General features: G+C 40.5%; 1 protein-coding gene across 3 annotated transcripts in view; it reads right to left on the reverse strand.

Moving 5' to 3' along the window:
* Positions 1–4,599: 4,599 nt before the first annotated feature.
* LOC104042341 (E3 SUMO-protein ligase ZNF451) overlaps positions 4,600–21,235 on the reverse strand; it is a 40,772-nt gene continuing 24,136 nt past the window's right edge. For 2 of the 3 annotated variants that reach the window (XM_064447875.1, XM_064447873.1), the window contains exons 12-15: positions 19,452–19,582; positions 17,706–17,892; positions 8,095–8,169; positions 4,600–5,788 (exon numbers count right to left, since the gene is read on the reverse strand). In XM_064447875.1, coding sequence (XP_064303945.1) covers positions 5,736–5,788; positions 8,095–8,169; positions 17,706–17,892; positions 19,452–19,582 — 446 coding nt within the window. In that variant the 3' untranslated portion in view covers positions 4,600–5,735. The remainder of the gene's footprint in view (positions 5,789–8,094; positions 8,170–17,705; positions 17,893–19,451; positions 19,583–21,235) is intronic. The other variant, XM_064447876.1, reaches the window with a different exon arrangement.

Below are 21,235 nucleotides of genomic sequence, written 5' to 3' on the forward strand. Positions count from 1 at the left end.
GTTGTTGCACAGGGATACTGTTTTGTACGCTTACCCCGCTGTGATTCAAAATAGCTGTTCTCTCAGGCTCATCCATTGAGAATGATATCACGTCCCAAGCGCTCTCGTTACATTAATTGCCTGAGTTTTCTTTGTTTTACGTAGTTGGATAAGTAAGGCTCACTGCCTGTGAGCTCATGGAAATAACTTCATTTTAACAATTATTCCATCCATCTCTCTACAGTCTTTGTAGAAGATAATTAAAAACTGCTTCCCACCCCAAACAGAAACGGTTTGTAGCCATGACACACTGATTGTAATCATTTTTTTCCTGGAATGCTTCTATTCTTCCCATGCCAATTTATTAAGTATCAATTACATTGGGCTTAAAAAGCAGAAATCAAAATAGCTGAACAGCTATGAACATTTTCTTCCTTGCACAGGGCTTTAATCCACACAGGTGGAAGCTGCAGTGAAACACAGGCACAGAGCACATGTCCAAACATATCACATATGACTTATTGTCTGTAATAGCAAAACAGCATTTTACCCTAGAAGTGAGAATAGCACAAACAATGGAACCAAAACGCGGGTTTAAAAGCAAAAATTATGTTCCAGGACAAGCCTTGCCAGTACTGCCTGTGCAACCTGGGATATTTTCCCATTTAGAAACTTGGAAGGACCATGGAAACTGCTTTTCCTGCTCTCTAGAGGGGTAGATTGCCCCCGTCCCCTCCATGTCTTGCCAAGTTGTGTAAAGGGGCAGATGTCACCAAACCAAACATGAACAAAATGTTTGGGCTGGAAAGAGAGGAGCCTGTCTCTGGAGGAAGGGAAGCAATTCCCAGCTGAACTGGGAGAAGTTTGGGGACACAAAAGGCAGGAATTAGGTCCTTCAGGGCCACAAGGCAACACGAGGAGGAAGGGCCCACACATCTGAAAGCGCAGATTTCATGCTCTGCCTTGCAGAATGGTGATGGCTGGGTCAGGACTGCTGGCGCTGCCACACCTACGTCCCCCTCTCATCTTCTCCACAGCTGCGTTGGCATGATGGACTGCACAGCCCTGCTCTGGATGTGGGCACCAGCGAGAGGAACATGAGGGGGGGGGCGTGTCTCGTGGTTTCTGCACTCCCACCTCAGCAGCAAAGCCGCTGGTTGTCTCCTGTGTAAACTACAGCATTGTAAAAAATGGGTGCCACTTGCAAAACCAAGCAACACATGGGAAAGTCTCATTCACCCGCACAAGGTCCCTGGAGGTAGCAGAAAGAGCAGCTTCCCAAGCCTCGGACATCTGACTTAATCTGTAGAAGTCCCAGAGCCAGGGAGATGATCTACAGGAAAAGCACTACCAATTGTCACATCACTAAATAGCACATTAGTTCCAGCTCTGCCTTATTCCAAACCCTGATGTATACTTTGTCACATACCCTAACACTTAGACATGAGCTGTCATGGAATAGGATCAAAGAGAAAGTCCACACCCAAGAAGGGCCATGCCAGATTATTTTCCTCCCTTCATCTACAGGAACTTCATCTGAAGAACCTTCTTTATACGCAGGTTATGGAAACACAACAGTTCCCATACACAGCAAAAGGATGCAACCATGGCTTGGGCCAGCCAAAGCCAGCTTGTAGTCTCCCCAGCACTGTAACAAGAGCAGTAAAGACGGGCCAACATGAGTCTTTCTGGTATGTTTTCAATCGAAATACGTACCTGCTATCACAGTAGGCTGCCCCCTCACTTAGCACCTGCTGAACCTGTGCTGCTGTGTCTTTACTGATGTTGTTACCAATGCTAATTAAAGCTAGCCCTGGGTTTGCCTGCACACGTTGCAGCCATTCTACTGTGTAGGCAAGCCCTGAGGTCCCAAGCCTGTCAGAAGTCTGAACCAAGTCCTCTATCTCAGAAGCAATCTGAAAGCTGGTACAACCATTTCGGGGCATGCAGCAGTTCATTCTCCCTGGGAGGAAAATTGCCTAGTAAATAAGCCAGTGAATTCTGTACAGCTGCAGACGCTCAGCCGACTGTCAATGGAGCTCTCAGAAGACCAAACCAAACCAAAAATCCCCCCCAGAACAACTCACAGAAATTAGGATACTGCAGTCAGTGGAAGTGAACTTGCACAGATTTACGAAGTGAACTTTAATTTCCACACACAGAGCTTTGCTGTCCAAGTGCGCACTTGGCACGTACTTGCCACAAATTTTGTGACTTGTTTACATCCACTTTTGTAACATCTCGGACCATTTTATTTGACCCAGATTGTTACAACTGAGCTCTAAACCACTTGAATTAAGAATTTCTACAGGAAATTTGAAGAGCTTTAGAAGCCTCAAAGAAATATGCAGATGCAGACTTTAATAAAGCTACTCAGCTGGAAGGAATTGCCAGAAAGTATCTTTGTGCTAATGTCAGCCAATTTTTCTAAATTAATTTTGAAATAATTCATCATCCATCTTCCTCACCTCCTTCCAATTTACAGCAGTCGTAAACATTGCTAGGACAGCACACACAGATGATAGAACACTTTCCTTTTAAGAAAGAAGACGGCGTAACTTCATATCTCTATAAACTTCACCATATTTGGTAAAGATTCAGTACAGGTTTGCATTCTGTGACTGCTATAGGAACAGTAGTGGTCATTTCTGTATACCTTGAAGAGCCAAGAAAATTAACCCACTGTGTAAACCCACATACAAAGCAAGTAGCTTACAGTAAGCTAATATAAATTTTTAATTTTTTTTTAATATGTATTATTAAACTACAGAAGCAATCAGGCAGGCATGATGTTTTAGTGGTCCAGCAACTTTCCTAATAGTTGCTCTGCCTTATTTGGCATCTTATCTTGTCTCTGAATACAACCAAAAGAGGGATTTTTGTTTGATATGAAAGAATATGGCACACAAAGCACCAAGGAGAAAAGAGCCTTGTACCAATCTCAGCTTGCCACTATTTCAGTTCTGTAAAACTTACACCCGCATCACATAGAAATTAAGAGCATTAAAACGAACAGCTGGTGGCAGCCCAGTGGAGATTAGACTTTTTCCTCATTAGAGAGAAATACGAAAAAGCACCACAAGATTACTTTAGACTAATGAAGGGTGAACTCAAACGTCACCACGAAAGCAATTTCTCTTAAAAAGGGCAGGACAAATCACTTCTGCTACAAAACATAAAAGATGCTGGGCAAGCTCCTTTTAACAGGTGAGTTGTGCTTGCAAATGCAGACAGATGTCTGGGCATATGCAGGGCAAACCTCAAAAATTTCAGCCAGTTAAACAAGACTCCCCAGCCAGAAACATGAAATTCTGAAACGGCCGTTTACAAGACACCTTTTCCAGCTGAAGAACAAGGTGCAGTACCACAGGATGTTGGTGAGTAACAAGCCACATGTCCGTATACACAGTGTTGTAAGAACCCAATTTTCTCTGCTCTTCTGGAAACAGGTATCACAAGCCTGTGATGGCAGAACACTCTGCAAAGAAAAAAATTTCAGAGACCTAAGAGAACCTCAAAGAGACCAAAGAAAATGAGGACAAATTTCAAGACGTCAATAACTCTGGAGACTACTTTTAACATAAAAGGAATACAGAGGCTAGAAATCCGTTTAGCTGTTTTATAAAAGCCATAGCAGCAGCAGTTGGGATTTGCTACTTGTTTTGGTAATCAGATGAGGAGGCCAATAGAATGTATTTAATAACTGGAGAATGTGTGTGCACAAATGTCTTTCTTTTTTTTAATGCAACTGTTTAAGTCATGGCCCATCAGGTACAAGCAAACTTTACATTTATGACAGAATAAAATGTTATGAGGAATAAAGCACATGGTCAAAATCTAACACAGCAGCCTCTGGAGAAGACCATCTACCCAGGTTTTTAACATTCCCTGAACCAAGCAAAGAACCTTCTCAAGCTGAAACATCTTTTCACATGAAAGGAGTTTGCAACTTTAGGGTCTGCACTGAAAAAAACACCTTCCCCAAAGCCTCTAAAACTTGGACTGAGGTGTTTTTGAGGAAGAAAATTGTTTACTGTCTCATTCCACCCTTTATTAGAACTCAGGTGTGAAAAATTCTGTATTTGATTTAGCTTGAGTCAGTAGCTAAAGGCAACTCAGAGTCTTCCAGAACAGGGCTTCCTCAGCAGCCGTACATGCTACACACCCAGATTTGAACAGGAGTGTGATTTATCTGAGATTTGCAGTGGAGAAGGAAGCAGCAGGCACAAGGGAAAAAAAACACATTAAGTGTGCTGTTCACTCTGCAACACTTGGGTGCAGAGTTAAATGCACTGGAAGTGTTCAAACTATTTTCTGGCATTTGAACAGTTTCTTCGAGTTGTGTGATTGCTGATGAGCGCTGGGATAACTCACTAGGTTCTTCATTAATTCTGTTTGTTTCAGAGATGGCAATTATATAAGAATCATGATTGGAAATAAACCAGTGCCAGTTTTCCAGCCTTTCTAACCACGAGGACACAGAGCTGTAGTTATTCTGACTCTCTAGAATCGAGAGTGAGAAAAATCTCACCCTCCCCTCATCTTACTCTCCACAAGAAGTATTTGCATAATAAATATTTAGATTTCCAGCAGTTAGAAGCAAACTCACAGGCTAATAAATAATAATTTAAAAATCAAGCTGGCATTTTATTACACTGATATTTCTTACCGATTGACAGCAATCCGAAATATAACAGGCTAGTAAAGCTGGACAGCTTGCATAGGTATTTTTAAACAAACGAATTGAGAAAGGTGGTATAGATAACAATTTTAAACACAGAAATAATTGTTCACCTTAAAATAAGGACAGTACAAAAATAATTAACACATTTACATTCATTTCTCCAAGGCCACCTCTTCATGAACAGAGGGCAGCAAAGACGATAGTGTATAGGAATGGTACAGCCTAAATTCTCTCACATCCGTTCCAAATAGGAACTAAAAAGTTTATTTAGCTTCTGTTCCCGGAAAAAGTTGTTCTGGCCTCCGATCAGGGAGAGGAACTGAGCCTGACAAACTTTAAGCCATCAAATCCAACACCCTACCATGCTACTACTGAAAAACAAAGAAACAAAAACCAAGAAGACAACAAAACCAAACCATACACATTTATAAAAATAAAGCTAACCAACTAACTGTACAGCCTGTGGCCCTCATTCTGACATTTATAACAAACAGGCCACAGACAAAATTACGGTCTGTGAGGTGAGACCGGCCACAGGCAAGAGTCAGGCCAGATGTTCAACTGATAAACCTGGGATCTGAGCTTCTCTTTATAACAAGATTAGCTAGGCGAATCTGAGAAAACTGGAGTTTACTATTTTCATCTGTCACAAAGACCACATGAAAAAGGAAATAAAGATAATAACATTTTGTGACAGAAAAATTAAATACAAGAACCAATTTAAAGAAAACGAACAACAACTAAAAACCCCAAAATACCTAGTAAGACCAGCCTACTAATTAGGCAACACCATATACAGCTAGACTGGAGAGACTTAGTCATCGCCCATTAGAAACAGAATATGCAAAGGCTTAAAAATTTATTTTTGTCATACACAATATATTGCAGTGGATATCCATAAACTCCAGCTGTTCATCAGCGTGACAGAGGACATGAGATTATAAATTCAACAACTCAAGATACAGATGTGTTTTTGAAGTGGTATTTCTGAACCCTTGCAAATAGATGAACAAGCTTCCATTTTTGTGAGCAGCTCCGATGACACGGTGTTAGTGTTGTGAAGTATCTTCATTTACATTTCCTCGAGGCTTCTCTTGATAGCTTCTTCCAATTCTGCATCTTGCTCTGCATAAAAGCAAAAAAAGACTAATCTCAAACTACGGTTGATAACTAGTCATAAACACAACTACATTAATATTACTACATAAAGCAACAAACTACCTCTGTGGGCAATGTCAGCAGACTGCAAAAAAAAAAAGGCAGAGAAACAGAATGAAAGTATTTTCCTTCCTTCTGTCTTATGCTATCTTTTCAACTCTTCAAAATATAGGAACAACCTCTACAACCTTCCACTGTATTAACTAGGGGAAGCCCAATGATTAGTTTAAGAGTATAATGCAACTACATATTTACTGGTCAAAATAATATGAAGAGGAAAACCCATATGTATGCACCAAGTATTAAAATGAAAGAGAAAGACACACAAAACAAGCAGAGAGGTTTCAGGATTTTAATTCCAGTTCCTTATCAACAGATATTCCTGTATCGACATTCTAACCTGGCACCACTGTTGTCACTCTTACCAGGAAGGCCAGACGTAAGTAGAGAAAAAATCATATTGACAGTGAGAATAGTCTAGATCAGGGCTGTAATGTTTTTGACGGCAGGGGAAGACTGCATTGCACCCATCTGACTTGGTAACAACATATCTTAAACACCTTTCATAATACTCAAAAAAGACACTCTGCTTCTGCATTACATTTAGGTTGGTTTGGGCCCTAATTGTTTGGTGTTAGTGAATTAAATATCGTAAGTTAGACAAGGTTGATATGTATAGTAAATATTAATACCAATGGTAGAGTTGGAAAAATTAAAGCAGCTTTCAGACACACAGTCATTCCTGAATTATTCATCTTCTGCTTTAGGAGGACACAAACATATCCTATAAAAAAGCTGTCTATTCTCATGACAAAGGAAACAGAATAATTATATATATTAACAAAACAGATTTTAAAACTTTAATTATTGTTGGGCTCGTTATGCAAGGGCTAGATTTGGAACAGAAATAGCATCAGTGATTGCTCTCTCATGTCAGCTGGACTTTACTGTAACATCCGGTACTACTCATAAAAGATATAAATTAGTTTCTGAAAAGAAAACATTACATGGCCACAGAAACAAAAAAGAAATTTTGAAACAAAAATAGAGCAGAAAGCCATTAAGTCAAGCAGTTGCCTGTAAATACATGTTGTCGATTAGCCGCTAAGCACATGTGAGCATCAAGAAGAAGGTCCGAACTGTGACTCTGTTGCTAATGGCATGCAGTTAGCTCCACAGGGATACCTGCATAGTCCTCTGTTCCCTGGAGCTCTTGAGGCAACTTTTTCTGTCTCCTACAGTTGCTTTGTGCTTTCCCCTCTTCTAGCAGTTGCTGGTGCTTTTCCCTTTTTACCCATTTCTGGGGCTGATTTTGCCTCCTCACTCTCTTACCCCATGACAGAACTGCTATTAACCATGCAGGCAGCCAGCGAGCACAGCTGAAGCCAGGCTGCCTCATAGCATCAGATGCCTTCAGCACTGCAGCTTCAGAACCGGGACACCTCCTGTGTGCACCAAATGCCGCTGCTTTCCCTGATGGCAGTACCCAGTGCTGGGGGCCCCTGAGCACGGCAAGCATGCAGTACCATAGGTGAATATGTTGAACGCTTAATAACAATATTTAGTAAGATTAAATTTGTAACTGAATAAATTCTGGGAATATAAGATTCAGTTATCAGTTTTATCACTGACCTTGCACAAATTATTGATTTATTTTTTTTAGTTAGTTTTATTTCCATCATGTGGAAGGGCAAAGTCAAGCCTTTAAACAATAAATTAATTTCAAAGTACACCACAGTCTGTCACTAAAAGTTAATGACTGCATTGTATGAACACCCCCACCAAGCACAACAGCAAAAGGATGAAAACAATTTCAAATAAGGTAAGATATGATGTGAGCAGACAGCTGTGCTGCCAGTTCAAACTTATGCATAAATCTACAGCTCTTTTAGGAGACCAGAGTGCTTTGCTGAGACATAATACCTAATTTTGAACTATTTATTCAGAAGTTCAACTATTTAGTCAGTAGTTCTACTCTGAGTCAACACAGTCATATTAAACTGGTACAGTGAGCTCAGTCAAGTCTTTAATTGCATAATACCCTGTGGTGCACCTATAAAATAGATTTTGAGTCTGCTGGCATACTTTTCAGGTTAGGAAATTATTTTTTATTTATAACTCATCACAGTGTTCTTAGCGACTTCAGATTGCCCAGTATATTTTAGAAAGTATTCCTAAGAGGTCACTTGCCATAAAACTGATTGTAAGTTTAGTTTCTGTATCTTCCATAATTAATAGCACTCCTGAACACAGAAAAGTGAAAGTTAACTGACCTTCCTGTTTCTTTTTTTCTTCTAAGCTCCTCTTCATTGTTAGTTTGATGTCTTCATCCTCTTCACTATCTGAACCTTAAAGCACAAATGAAACATAAATTACATGTTGCTTCTAGTAAAAAAAAAAAAAGGTTAACAGCCCCCTCTTGCATTTCTCTTACTGCAACAACATTGTAGGGTGGATTTGAGGAAATACACTTATGTTCTGAAAGTCAAGATAAAAATATCTTATAGTGGTAGTTTAAGACAGTAACTCAAGACACAGTTATTTTTCAGCTACCTTCTTCCCTTTCTCCCCAAAATCTAGAGGCAGCCTGCTTCAATTCTATATTATTTTAAAGCAGTAACAAGAAATAGTACGTGCAGAAGCTACTGTTGGAGTCTACTGCATTTGCTTTTTTGTAGTACTCAGTTATTTAAAAAAAACAGCAAACCCCGACATAACTCACGTTCTACAAAATATATCAAGGATTTAATTATGGGAAGAAGTACTATAGTGTGTCTCTGCCTACACATGATCTTGGCTGTATTTTGTTGCCCAAATACTCCATTTGAACAATGGAGTGCTATAACTCAACTGAGCAGCGCAATTTGGCAGATGTTGTTCAAGTCTCACAGAAGAAGAAAGTCGATACACTTAGTTTAATCTGCTAACTCATCACAGCCAAGCCTGGCCAAAACTCCACCACCTTTCCCTTTCTAAATAATGCTCTTCATGAGGCTGGTTTCCAGGTCCAGAATAACAGCTCCATTTTCAAGTGTCTAGTAGGGATTGGTGTACCGAAGGCATTTTGTTTTCATTTGTTTTGAAGTCTCAGTAAACTACAGGTTAAAAAATAAACAAGTCGATGAGTGACATTGTGTTCATTCTCCTGCTACAGGCTATTGCTATTTTGGGAGATGGTCTCTGTAATGAGGTCTTATAGTATTTGCAATCAGCTAGGTCTCCTACGGTCATATCAGCAGAAGCAATTCCCTTAAAGTCATCACATTTATTAGTACACCAATGTATTTCTGATTACGTTTACTGGCAAAGAACATTCCGATATGGACATCTAATTTACCAATTGTCTGACTTCTGGCATTTTAGGTGACCCAAGTGAGGTATTCAAACAGACAGGTACGCTTTCTAAAACTTGTTTTCAAACCCCTGACACATATACCTTGTTTGAACAACAACATTGCTGATTTTCCTAATTCCAGGAATACAAACTCTAACAGCTCGTATCAAACAGAGATCAGGACCCCACATTGATGCCAGAAATAGTTGGATATACATTGCAGTTCAAATGATCTTTCTCCAGTCACTTGGCAGACTGGCTGTGAATCCTTTTTGGAGCTGCCTACTATCTCTGGGCAGAAGAAATACTATTTTTTACATCATCTTCCAAAGCAAACAAAGCAAAAGAAAGAAAAATCCACACAACCCAAGCAAACGTCATTACAATTACTTATGAAAGGGAGGAAAAAGTGCAAATAAAGGCTTTGCACAAGTCGCTTCTCCCCTTATTAACAATCCTTTTAATCTTCCAATCTGGAAGACATCTCAGACCACTCTAAAAAGTTTTGTACCTGTTAGAGGTGTAACAGTTAATGCAAGCACTCCCTAACTAATTTGTTGGCATAAGTATAATGGAAGAATTGAGATCCTGACAGCAGTAAGTAATAAGGCATAGTACAAGGGAGTCTCTGGTTTGCTTCCATTTCAAATAAAAACACATTACGAGCACTTCCCTGAGAGGGTGTAGGGGTTTTTTAGGCAACTTGACAAAAGATGCTGGCAAACAGCAAAGGCCATATTCTTCTGATTGGCATCTTGCCTAGATGGTTAAACAGCAGAGGACTGGAGTAAATCAGAAATTCAGCAGTTTCTTTCAGATATGATCTAAAGAAGCCAGCCTTCCTGGAACGGGTTACAGAGTCAGTTAGCATTCACCACAGAAGAAGCCATAATGGCAACCTACGGAGACCCTGTAAGAGGACAGCACTTTCCTGCTTACTCCTGGCTTCCTTGACCGAGGCAACAGGCTAACTTGACACTCATTTTTCAGAATACAGCAGATGAGCAGCTAAGTTGACTTTAGTATCAACTAGGACAGTTATGAATGTTAAAACAGGATTTGTAGATAGAATTATTCTAGTTCATTAATAAAAAGTTTAGGATTCATCTTATGTATTAATACAGGCCTCATCTTGCTGAAACGTTTCATTAGTCACACCACCTTAATTACACCACTGTAATAATATGGGGTGCACATTCATATTGGAACAGAGGCATATGCAAACTACCATGCAAAACATTTAAACATTTTAAAACAAGCTGCCTGCGCCAGGATTTACCACTGCACCCGATATGCAATAGCTAAATACTGCTCGATAGTTACAACATCAGAGAACAGGTTTGCTTAAAGCGTAGTTGAAGAAACACCATTCCACTGCCAGAAACTATGAAACTTGAAAACAATTAGTACTGATGGTCTTCTGTTAGTTGGGGGGGGGGGGGAAGGAGGAAGGAGAAATCAGCTCAGAGTCAAATGTGGTTATGAAGCATGTTAGGAGTCTCATGAGGTACACTCTGCCTTCACCGGTCATTACTTGCAAGACTTCTCTCCCCTCTACCTAACTGTATTGATGTACATTCAACTTCATATGAAGGCAGATGCTGGATTCTCTGAAATCTTTGAGCTGGAGGAAGCTAACCTATTAAGAGGCTAACAAAGAGCCAAATCTTATTTAGGAGCTTTTCACACAAAGCCTTTTCAGTACCTCAAATTATACTGAGACTTCCCTTATACAAAACAAAAACATGGTTATGCTTGTCCTCAGTGTTTCCTCCGGTCCCACCCTGCTGAAACATACACAGAGCAAAGACTAAAGGCACTAAAGCAGTAAAGCTGAGAATTTTAAGATGTTCTGATAGCGCTCTATGGGAATCAGGAATAAGACTAACAGTCAGAACAAAAGCTGCCTGCAGGCAAAAATCCTAGGCAGAAGTAAGGGGTGGGAGGCAGGAATTCAGCTTCCTTTAGGGGCTAGACAGGAAGAACTATTAGTGTGGAACTCATCACTTGTCAAATAAAGAGAAGGAAAAGGCCACCTGATTGAACAGATGCACTTTCAAGTCAGAAGAGACCAGTCTGCTTCTCCACATGGGACAGGTCACTGTGCTGGATCTAATGTTGCTTGTAATGTTTGTACCCTGTGACTGAAGTCTGCTCTCAAGGACTTGGATTCCAGTTAAGAATATACTTCATGCAAGTATTACAGAATGGTTGAAGTTGGAAGGGACCTCTGGAAGTGATCTTGTCCAGCCCCCGCTGCTCAAGCAGGATCATCTAGAGCCAGCTGCCCAGGACTAGGTCCAGATGGCTTTTGAATATTACCAAAAAGATACTGTACTGGGGAGCTCAGAACTTGACAGGTGTGACCTTACCAGTGCTGAGTAGAGGGAAAGAACCACCTCTAGCAACCTGCTGGCAATAGTCCTCCTAATGCTGCCCAGGGTACCACTGGCCTTCTTAGCCATAAGAGCACACTGCTGGCTCATGGTCAACTTGGTATCCACCAGGACCCCCAGGTCCTTTTCTGCAAAGCTGTTTTCCAGCTGGTTGACCCCTGGTCAGCATATATTAGTGCTTGGGGTTGTTCCTCCCCAAGTGCGGGACTTTACACTTCTTGTTGAACTTCATGAGGTTCCTTTCAACGCATTTCTCCTATCAAGGTTCCTCCGGATGGAAGCACAACACTTCGGTGTATCAGCCGCCACTCCCGGTCTTGTCTCATCAGCAAACCTGCTGAGGGTGCACTATGCCCCCACCATTCAGGTCATTAATGAAGATGTTAAACAGGACCAGACCTGGTATTGACCCCTAGGGTATGCCACTGGTTACTGGCCTCCAACTGGACTTCGTGCCACTGATGACCATGTTCCAGATCTGGCCATTCAGCCAGTTTTCAATCCACCTCATGGTTTGCTCATCCAGCCCACGCTTCATAAGCATATACTTCTGGTACTGCTGGCATCTTCCGATGACGAAGACTAAATGAGAATGTTTAATTTGGAGAAATCAGGCATGTCCTGTCTCTCTTGTTAAAATGCTTTGCACATTCTGTAGCTCCCAACTCCTCTGGGGTCAGAGGAGAAGCAACTACCCGGTTTGTCAGCCAAGAGATCTTAAGATATGGCCTCTTCTCCAGTACATTTTGTTAAATAAACAACAGCTAAGAAACTCTGTACCTATTCTAAGAAATCCTACTGCTCGCTATTGTCCTCACGTACTGCCAAATTCCTGCTGGAAGAACAAAAAGAACAAGAAAGCAAATTCTGGATGAATACAGAGCCTAGAGATCTGAAAGATTAACCCTATAGATTGGAGCAAATATAGCTATTTTTTTGACATTTCATGAGTCTCTCACAGAAATCTATTCTGGGAAGAGACTGGTGAACTTTCGCAGAATGCAAGCGCCACCCACTGTCCTGATATCAAAGTGCCACAGCTTGCATTTGGATTAGCTGCCCACATCGTTCAGCATAATACCCCCCCATACCTGACTTTCTCTTGCAACCTCCCAGTTACCACCACCCCCTTAATAACTTCCCTCAGGTTTACCAGTTCCTCCATCTCACCAGAGACTCAGTTTCCCTTCCCCAGCCTTAGCCCTCCTCCCTTGCCGCACAAGTTCTTAACGCACGCCCTGAGTACTTCACCTGTGCAGTCTCACACCCTACCTCCACTTCTCTCTCCTACTACGCTCCTTCTCTTGGTCTTTTCAGTAACTCCCAATGCCATCTGCCTCTCTCATCCCAATGTACAGTGACATTAATATCACATTTAACTCGCTCTCTCTCCAACCATTGATCCTCTTCCTTTTACAGTTTATGTCTGAAGTTTTAGCGCTACCTTACCTTAAGGATACCATTAAAGTTACCTCATTCAGGATCCTAGTAACTGCTTAGCCCAAAACTTAAGTTCAGTACCCCATCCTTACCTTCAGTAGCAATTATGTTCCATATGTGTGCTCATGCTGCCTTTAAAATACTGTTCCTTGGCTTCCAGAATCCTTTCCTTTATTCCTTCTTCAATTTGTCCCTGGAGGATCCTCCCCACATATTCCTCCCCCGTACTTACTGCTCTAATCTGTTTCTTCGTTAAGGTGACATCATCCGTAAATGCAAGTACAGCTATGCTGTGCTCAGGGTTCACAAATACACAAAACCTCTCTTCCTCCAAACAAACTGAAGCTTCACTCTATCTCTCTCACTACAGATGCTCATTCATCTATTCATTCAAGTGTAGCATGACTGAAAATAAACCTCTCAATCCCCCACCCTCCTCTAACTACATTTTTTGGAAACTGTGGCCAGTACCATGATGGTTACTCGGACTTTCATTTACCTTTCATCTTGGATGCCTCTCTAAAATGCAAAACCAGACTGAGTTAAATCTTGAGGAAATTTTTGTATGATCTGAGTGGTGAGGTCTTCCCAGTTCATCCACTTGGCTACAATTATTGTTCAGACTCGTTATCTTAGGTCTTAATGTATTGCTTTCTCCCTACGGCATCCACATATTCAAAGATGCACACAAGAGATGCCACTGACAAACCAAAGCCAATAATAACTTCCTGCTGTAGCTAAAGACAAGGCTGCAACTCAAGGGTGACTTTCTCATCACTCCTTACTGCAATAGGCTGTAGCCACCGTAATAACAGTGTAAATAAAGGTATTGATGCTTACTAGAGTAACTGTCATTCATGCAGGGTGCATCACACTGCAGGTGCTCATGCCCTTCACATTCAGTCTCCTTGGATGGTGGGGGCTGGAGACTGACCTGTCTGCCATACGCAGTCTGTGTTAACTGAAGGTTCAAAAAAGCAGGGACTGCAGTCAGATGTGGTACCCGTATTGCACCTTGACACCCACAAAAACTTGACTACTGGGAAGGCAAGCAATTATTCTCAATGTCTTCTGCAAATTAATTCTTAACTCATCTTAAATTCTTTTGCTGGCTATATGTAAACCAAAAGCTTTTTGGGATAGCAAGAGCTAGGAAGCTTAGCAGCATGCATCAAATATCAACTGAAGTCCTGCTCTTCCAAATATAAACTCTCATAGAAGCTGCATTCAGCAGTATTTAAACACTTCAGGCAATAGTAACAGATTGAAGATGCAGGCTGACAGCTCCACTTGAGCACAGTGGAAACAAACCTTATGAGTCAGTGAAAGGGGTGCAGTGGCTGTTTGGCAGACAACATAGTACATCACTACACCACTGACTGACAGTCTCATGAGATAGACTGGCTCTTTAGAAGGAATAAATACTCAAAAAAATTTGGTCCTCTTATTATGAAAAAAAGTCTGTTTTACTTAACAGCTCAGTCAATAAAGGATCTCATTTGAATATGACTGTGAGAAATACAATTAAGCTGAAGCCATCAACTTACACAAAAATCACTTTTGTCAACCAGGAGGTTGTGGCATTCCTGTCAGTTTCAGGATGGGTATGATGACCCCTAACCTACCATCAGCTTTGCCCTCAACATTGTCCAGCACTCATTAAAAGTATAAGCTGTAGCAGTACTGTCATGACTAGGTATCAAGAGTCAAGACAGACAAGGGAATGATGCTTTTTTTCCTGCATGTTACAAACTTTTCTTTGCAAAGGAGTTATAAAGCGAGACACTGAAAAGTCTTCTACCCTCCTCAAACCACTCCATTAAGATCATGAATCTCCAATCATGTGTTGCGCCTTCAGCATAAAAAAACCCAAAACACAAACCTTCTGTATTTATGAATTTAGGTGTAGCAGCAGAAGAGGAAATAAGAATAAATGTCTTGCCTACTCTTTTCATACCTCAAAGGAAATTCATGCATCCACTACAGCCAATGGTCTCCTAAGGTAACACACAGTTGATATGCAAAATAAAAGCCCTGCATATTTTTATCGATTTCTTTTAAAATGAATGTACGAACCACAGTTCCCACAGCAGTTCTGCTGACATGGTAAAATGGTTCACAAGGTGCAACTGCGGCAAATTGCCAGAATCCAAACACAATCCAGTTGCTCAGAAGCTAATGATAGCTCTGTGAACGTGATTCAGGGAAATAACTTTTTTTTTCCTGAAGCTCATCCAATACTAACAACTGTCTTATATTTTTCAATACAATTCTATGTGGTAACTGTTTCTTACTATTTCTCCCTCCAGAATAATAGCCATAGGCTTGAGAAAGTCACAAAGCAAGGAATTCTTGTTTGTATTTCCTTATATTCAGCTGCATTTCTGTAACAGGACAGCAGGTTATACCAGCCTATGATACAGTGCACAACTTCCCATCTCAGCCCTCCGATACTGGTCTTGCTACACTAAGACTTGCAAATGCTTGCTGATGCTGCTGAGCCACATGGTGAAGTATGTGTTCTGTGGTGGCTTTATCTTTTTAATATAGACTCGAGGTAACGACATCATCCCACTACACAGCAAACACAGACCTATTATCAAAAGTGGTTTTTCTAATGTCCTGTTTTAATACAGGAACAGGAGACAAAGACAGCTATCACTATCTGTGTCCCTCTGGGCTGACACAGACTGGTGAATGGGACCAAGGATGGCTTGAGACAATTCTGTTCCTTACAAGCGTGTCAGGGAACACCAACAGCCAAAGGAAGCGTGATTCCATCACTTTCCTGCTCAAAATTATGTTGGTTTTTTTTTTCTGTGGTTTGGTTGGTTCTTTTTTGGGGTTGTTTTGGGTGGTTTTTTTTTTCTTTTTTTTTTAATGACCACACACAACTTAGGTGGGATGCACAACCATCAGTCAGCCAGCAAGTTAAGGCTTGGGGCCTCTCAGTAGTACCCATCATCATGACAGTAAATTAAATATTAACATAGTTAAGGACATTGAAAGAAGGGTTTGATCAGGAAACTTCTGAAAGCAAGATCAATGTAAAAAAAATATACTGAGTATAATTCATACACAGAAAATGGTTAGATCGAAGTCATCACCTCCTAGCCAGTATATGCTGGTGAATAAAGCTACACTAGCAAAACAACCCAGGCACAGAGCTAGAGTACCCTTATACTGCAAAACAGTCATTCCCCTCTCCTCACCATCTTGTATTGTTAAGTCAGACTACAAGAAAGGAAGTAACTACAAGAAAGGAAGCCCCTACAGCTAAACTGACTGCTTACAAGTTCCAGCTCTCTTCCAACTCTTCCTCCCAAAAATATGCAAAGCTCCTGAAGCAAGAACAGCCTCCCACATTAATATATAGTTATAGCTATAATTACATTAGAAGAGTTCTATCAATCTAGTAATTTCAGTATGCTTTACAAAGAAAACATTCATAGTGGGAATGCAATGATCCATTAGGTAGCTTTATGGGTAACTGTGGAGAAAAGTAATCTTTCCCCTTGATCCAGGTGAACTGCACTAGTGAAAGTGACAGTTCTGTAATTAACTACACCAAGAAATTTTACTGGTACGGTTGCTTCTGGCTGGGAATCGCATCTCATAATCCAGCTGAAAAATCTAGATTAGCAAATGCCTGGGGTGACCAGAAATCTCCATAACCACCTCTTCTGTATCAGAAGCACATAAATCAATTCCAGATCACCACAGACCATTTTTTTCAGGAAACATTTAACTATCCTATCTTTCTCTTTCCCTTTAATCAAACAATGCCAATTTACCATTCAGTGCTAGCACTCCAGTCTTCCTGATACAACAGCAGCACCACGTGATAGCTCTCATACACCTGCATCAAGATTAGCAGTGTATTTTTCTGAGAACAGTTTGGGGCTAATTCAGAAAGAACTTTCTGTAATATGCACTCAGTTTACAAGCCCCTAAAACCACAAGAAGCCACGAAAAGCAGTAACGTATCTACAGAGAAATGTCACAACTTCAAGGAAAACTTTACTTCAAGGTATTTTAAAATACTGAGAAGTATTAAAACTCATCTCAGCTCCAGTATCCCTTGCATGAAAATGAACTGGCTCAAACCTCTTTGATTATCCTATATAAAAACAGTGTGATCATTTTAGCGTGCCGTGAACTAGAATATGTCATTCTAGAGAACTTAAAAGCTTTCACTGATATTTTTCCTCCAAACAGATGAGTGAGCTGTGTGGCAATGAAGACAAATACCAAGTGACCGGAAGTGGCCAGGAGGACAGAGTTAAAATAGACACAGATGTTTGGGGAAATAATGATGCTTTAGCAGGGTCACGTTTGTTTCAGACCCAGAACAAATCAAGGAAAGCAGATTTCTATATAAATTGACAAATGTGCACAAGAGTGCTCTAAACAGCTTCCCTTTAACTAGAAGGGAGTTTTCAGACGAAAACAACAGTTTGTCTCTTGCTATCCTGCTACAATAAAGAATGCAGGAAGGACAGAGTTTGTTATGTTGAATAAAAATGCTTAATTAAGTCTGGTTTCAAATCTTGCCCCAAGCAAATGGATTTTCTGATCTATATTTCATTGAAATATCAGTACAATACAAGAAGCATCAAGCAACAGCTTGTGTTACCAGCACAAACGTTCAATTCTTTTATTGGAAAGAACTATCAGTTTACCGGAAAGGTTGCATTTAATGTTTACTTTCTACCTTTTGTGGTATCCGAAATGCTGTTTAGCAAGGCACACATCATGTCTCCTTCAATGTGGTGCGGATTTAGGATGCGAGCTGACCGCTGGGTCATCTTAAACTGAGTTTCCAGTTCCAGGAAGCTTTTGTCTCCAGAAAGTATGGTGAAAGGAATTTGCTTGGGCAGGTGCTCATCCAGACGGCCAGCCTGTATGGAAACAAATGACAAGTGTTGAACTGAGATAATGTATTTTATCTCATGGGGTTTGGCTAGCTTTTTGTGAGACAGGTCTTCATAGGAGAAGACTCTACAGCAACTTACCGCTGCTTTCATGGTCCCAATTCATGTTATACCACTGTGAAAAGTAGTATTTTAACGGTTTGACACTGCATTTGTTCTATACATATAACATTAGATATAGGAAACGGCTACCAGGAAACAGTACAGATGGAATATGGAACAAATTCCCAAAAAGCAACATTTCAGAACCATCTCCACATAAAAAAAGTCACGTGTACAATGCATTTTAAGAATCAGAAAAAGTGTAATGTAGCATACAAACACTGTTGCAAAGCACACTTGTATCGTATAATTAGATTCCCAAGTAGTTTTATCTAACTGATAAAGCACTTGTCATGGTTTTAGCTGGGATAGAGTTAATTTTCTTCGCTCTAGCTGGTATAATGCTGTGCTTTGAACTTAGCATGAAAAAAAAAATGTTGAGATAACACACAGATGTTTTGGGCTGTTGCTGGGTAGCGCTTGTACTAGTCAAGGACATTTCTAGCTTCCCATGCTCTGCTGGGTGCACAAGAAGCGGGGAGGGGAGGGGGCACAGCTAAGAGAGCTGATTCAAACTGGCCAAAGGGATATTCCATATCATGTAACATCATGCCCAGTATGTTAACTGGGGGGGCCTGGCCGGGGGAGGAGGAAGCAATCGCGGCTCGGGGATGGACAGCGTCGGTTGGCGGGTGGTGAGCGGTTGTATCGTTTCTGTGGTTATTTTTTTTTCTTTTTTTCCTTTTCCCTTCCTTTTCCATTTTATTATATTAACATTATTGTCATTATTATAATCATCATTATTATTATTATTTTATTGTAATTATTAAACTGTGCTTATCTCAACCCACAAGTTCTTTTGCTCATCCAATTCTCTTCCCCATCCCACAGGGGTGGGGGGGAGTGAGCGAGCAGCTGCGGGGTGTTCAGTTGCCAGCTGAGGCTGAACCACAACACACTATATTAAGAGCATGAGTCCCCATGGCATCCCAGATTGCTGTCCTTCATCTGCACCTCTCCCAACGCAGCCAAAGCCCTAGGTCTACTGAACAGAGGCACTGCTCTTTGTCAGTCCAACAGGGTCTCTGCAACTGGCACCCATCCAACTCCATCTTAAAGATGGTTCTAGATTTGGGCTACTTGAAAAGAGAGGCAGGAGTTCAATTTCTCTCTGAAATAGAAATTGTAAGAATAGTGGAGTTTTATTCTTCATTCCCTAACCAGCCCCCTTCCCCTCCACAACAGACTGATGTCCTATTTGGGCTAACTTTTTTATTCCTATGGAAATAAATAAAAAATGTAAATCACTTCTCAGCAGGCTGTCTCCACACAATTCAGTGACAGGTCTATAATTCTTTTTAGTGAAGTCTTGTGAATAGAATATAAGAATCTCATCTGAATTAGTACATAACATCAATAGCAGATATCATCTACCACTCTGGGTACAGAAACACAGCAATAAAAGGAAGTGTACACTAACTTACATGAACACAGAGAGCAAAGTCTGCTGCTTCTCTTCTGGTGCCGCAACGTGGATGAAGAAAGAAACAGCCAATCCTCTTAAGATAATTGTAAATTTTGCACTGCACTGGGGGTTTCCAGTTGCTGTATCCTCCTAAACAGTGAAGAAAATTTTTAAAAAATTAAGAAAAAAAAACCCAAACAGAAATGCCACTATGAATTAAGAATGCAAGAAGGCAAAAGCCAAGATAAATCTGGCTTTAAAGACAGAATTTATTTTGACCAAGCTAAAATAAACATATAACCAAAATCCCCAAAGAATCCTTGTTCTTGGGTTAGAAAGCAAAGGAAAATGTAGAAGCTTTGTGTAGGATCAGGCTAGCTCATTCCCTTTTGTATGAGTTTTTCTTCTAATCCTGAAAAACTTCTCTTCTAGATATCATGTACATTTAGACACAAGGATGTATTTTTTCCAGTTTTAAGCACAGTTACGGTTAACATGCAGAAGCAGAGGAGCTCTGGGAATATAGTACTAGTAACAGAAATGCTTCTGTTAAGGAATCCTGTACTAATGTAATGCCAAAGATGATTTCCAACAGGCTCTATAACTGCCTGACACATCACACGTCAGAACTCTAAAAAGAAGTTCCAAGAACCGGAGCAATAGCTGAAACTAATGGTAGACTCTTGACAAACACTTGGGTGCAGTCAAGGGTAAGCAAAATGAGGCTACAACTGGGGATAAAAAAAAGCACAAGATTTTTCTCAACAGTATCCTAAAACATGTAGTTACTGGCTGAGAAAATAGCTGGGTAATAGAGATGAGCTGAGTAACAGGCCTGCTACAGATAAAAAGAACACCAGGCTGAAACAGCCTGCAAGGGAAAGGAGAGCAATAAGTCTTTCAAGAACAGAGGGTAAAATAGAGGAGCTTGCAGTTACTATGACAGCATAAAAAGAAAAACAAATGGAAGGGCAATCTGAAAGGAGTGAATAAGAACTTCATGACATTCCCAATTGCTAAGAAATAATGACACTGAAATGGGAAGGAAAAAAACATTGCTTTATCTGCCAGATGAGAAAGTGGCTGGATGTAAGAAAGGATTTTGAATGGAGAGTGAAAGCAGTCATTGATAGCACTTTATGTGAGGACATGTGAAACTAAGGCTGAAGTAAACAGGCTGCAGAGAATTGTGCCTGTTCTCCAACCCACCCACCCTGTGTTTGACAAACAAGCAGAGGCAGCCTTCAGCAGACTTCTCCTGGTTTGTTTTTTTTATTTCCCCCACCTGCTTTCAGACTAACAGCTTTAAGAGGGTATCAAAAATTATCTCGGAGCTCAAAGACTTAGTAAGCCTACACAAAAACTATTTAGGGATATCTGTCCATGAGAAAAATCATATTAGCAAGGCATTCTTATCTGTTATGACGGCCTTGGTCACTGCTATTTGGGAAAGACTTGTAATCACAAACCCTGGCTCTTGGCTGCATAAATGCACAACTTAAACGTTTGACCAGGACAGCTGAAAATGACAGAACTTTATTTACTCTGGTGGAGCTAGACCACAAGTGGGTGAAAGACAACTGAGTATCTGAAAACAGAAACAATACAGAGCCTGGGCAATACAAGGGAGGAACTGAAAGCAAAGTTAAGGCTGTATTAGCAATAGGAATAACAGAAATAATGCAAATGTTTAACAGAAGAATAATAAAATCAGAAATGTTATTTGGGAAATGCAGAGAAAGAAATCAGAAGAAATAGGGATGTTGCTATATTTTCACAGGCTATACAAACAAGAATAGCATG

This window comes from Phalacrocorax carbo, chromosome 3 (genome assembly GCF_963921805.1).
Source record: "Phalacrocorax carbo chromosome 3, bPhaCar2.1, whole genome shotgun sequence".
NCBI classification, from domain to species: Eukaryota; Metazoa; Chordata; class Aves; order Suliformes; family Phalacrocoracidae; genus Phalacrocorax; species Phalacrocorax carbo.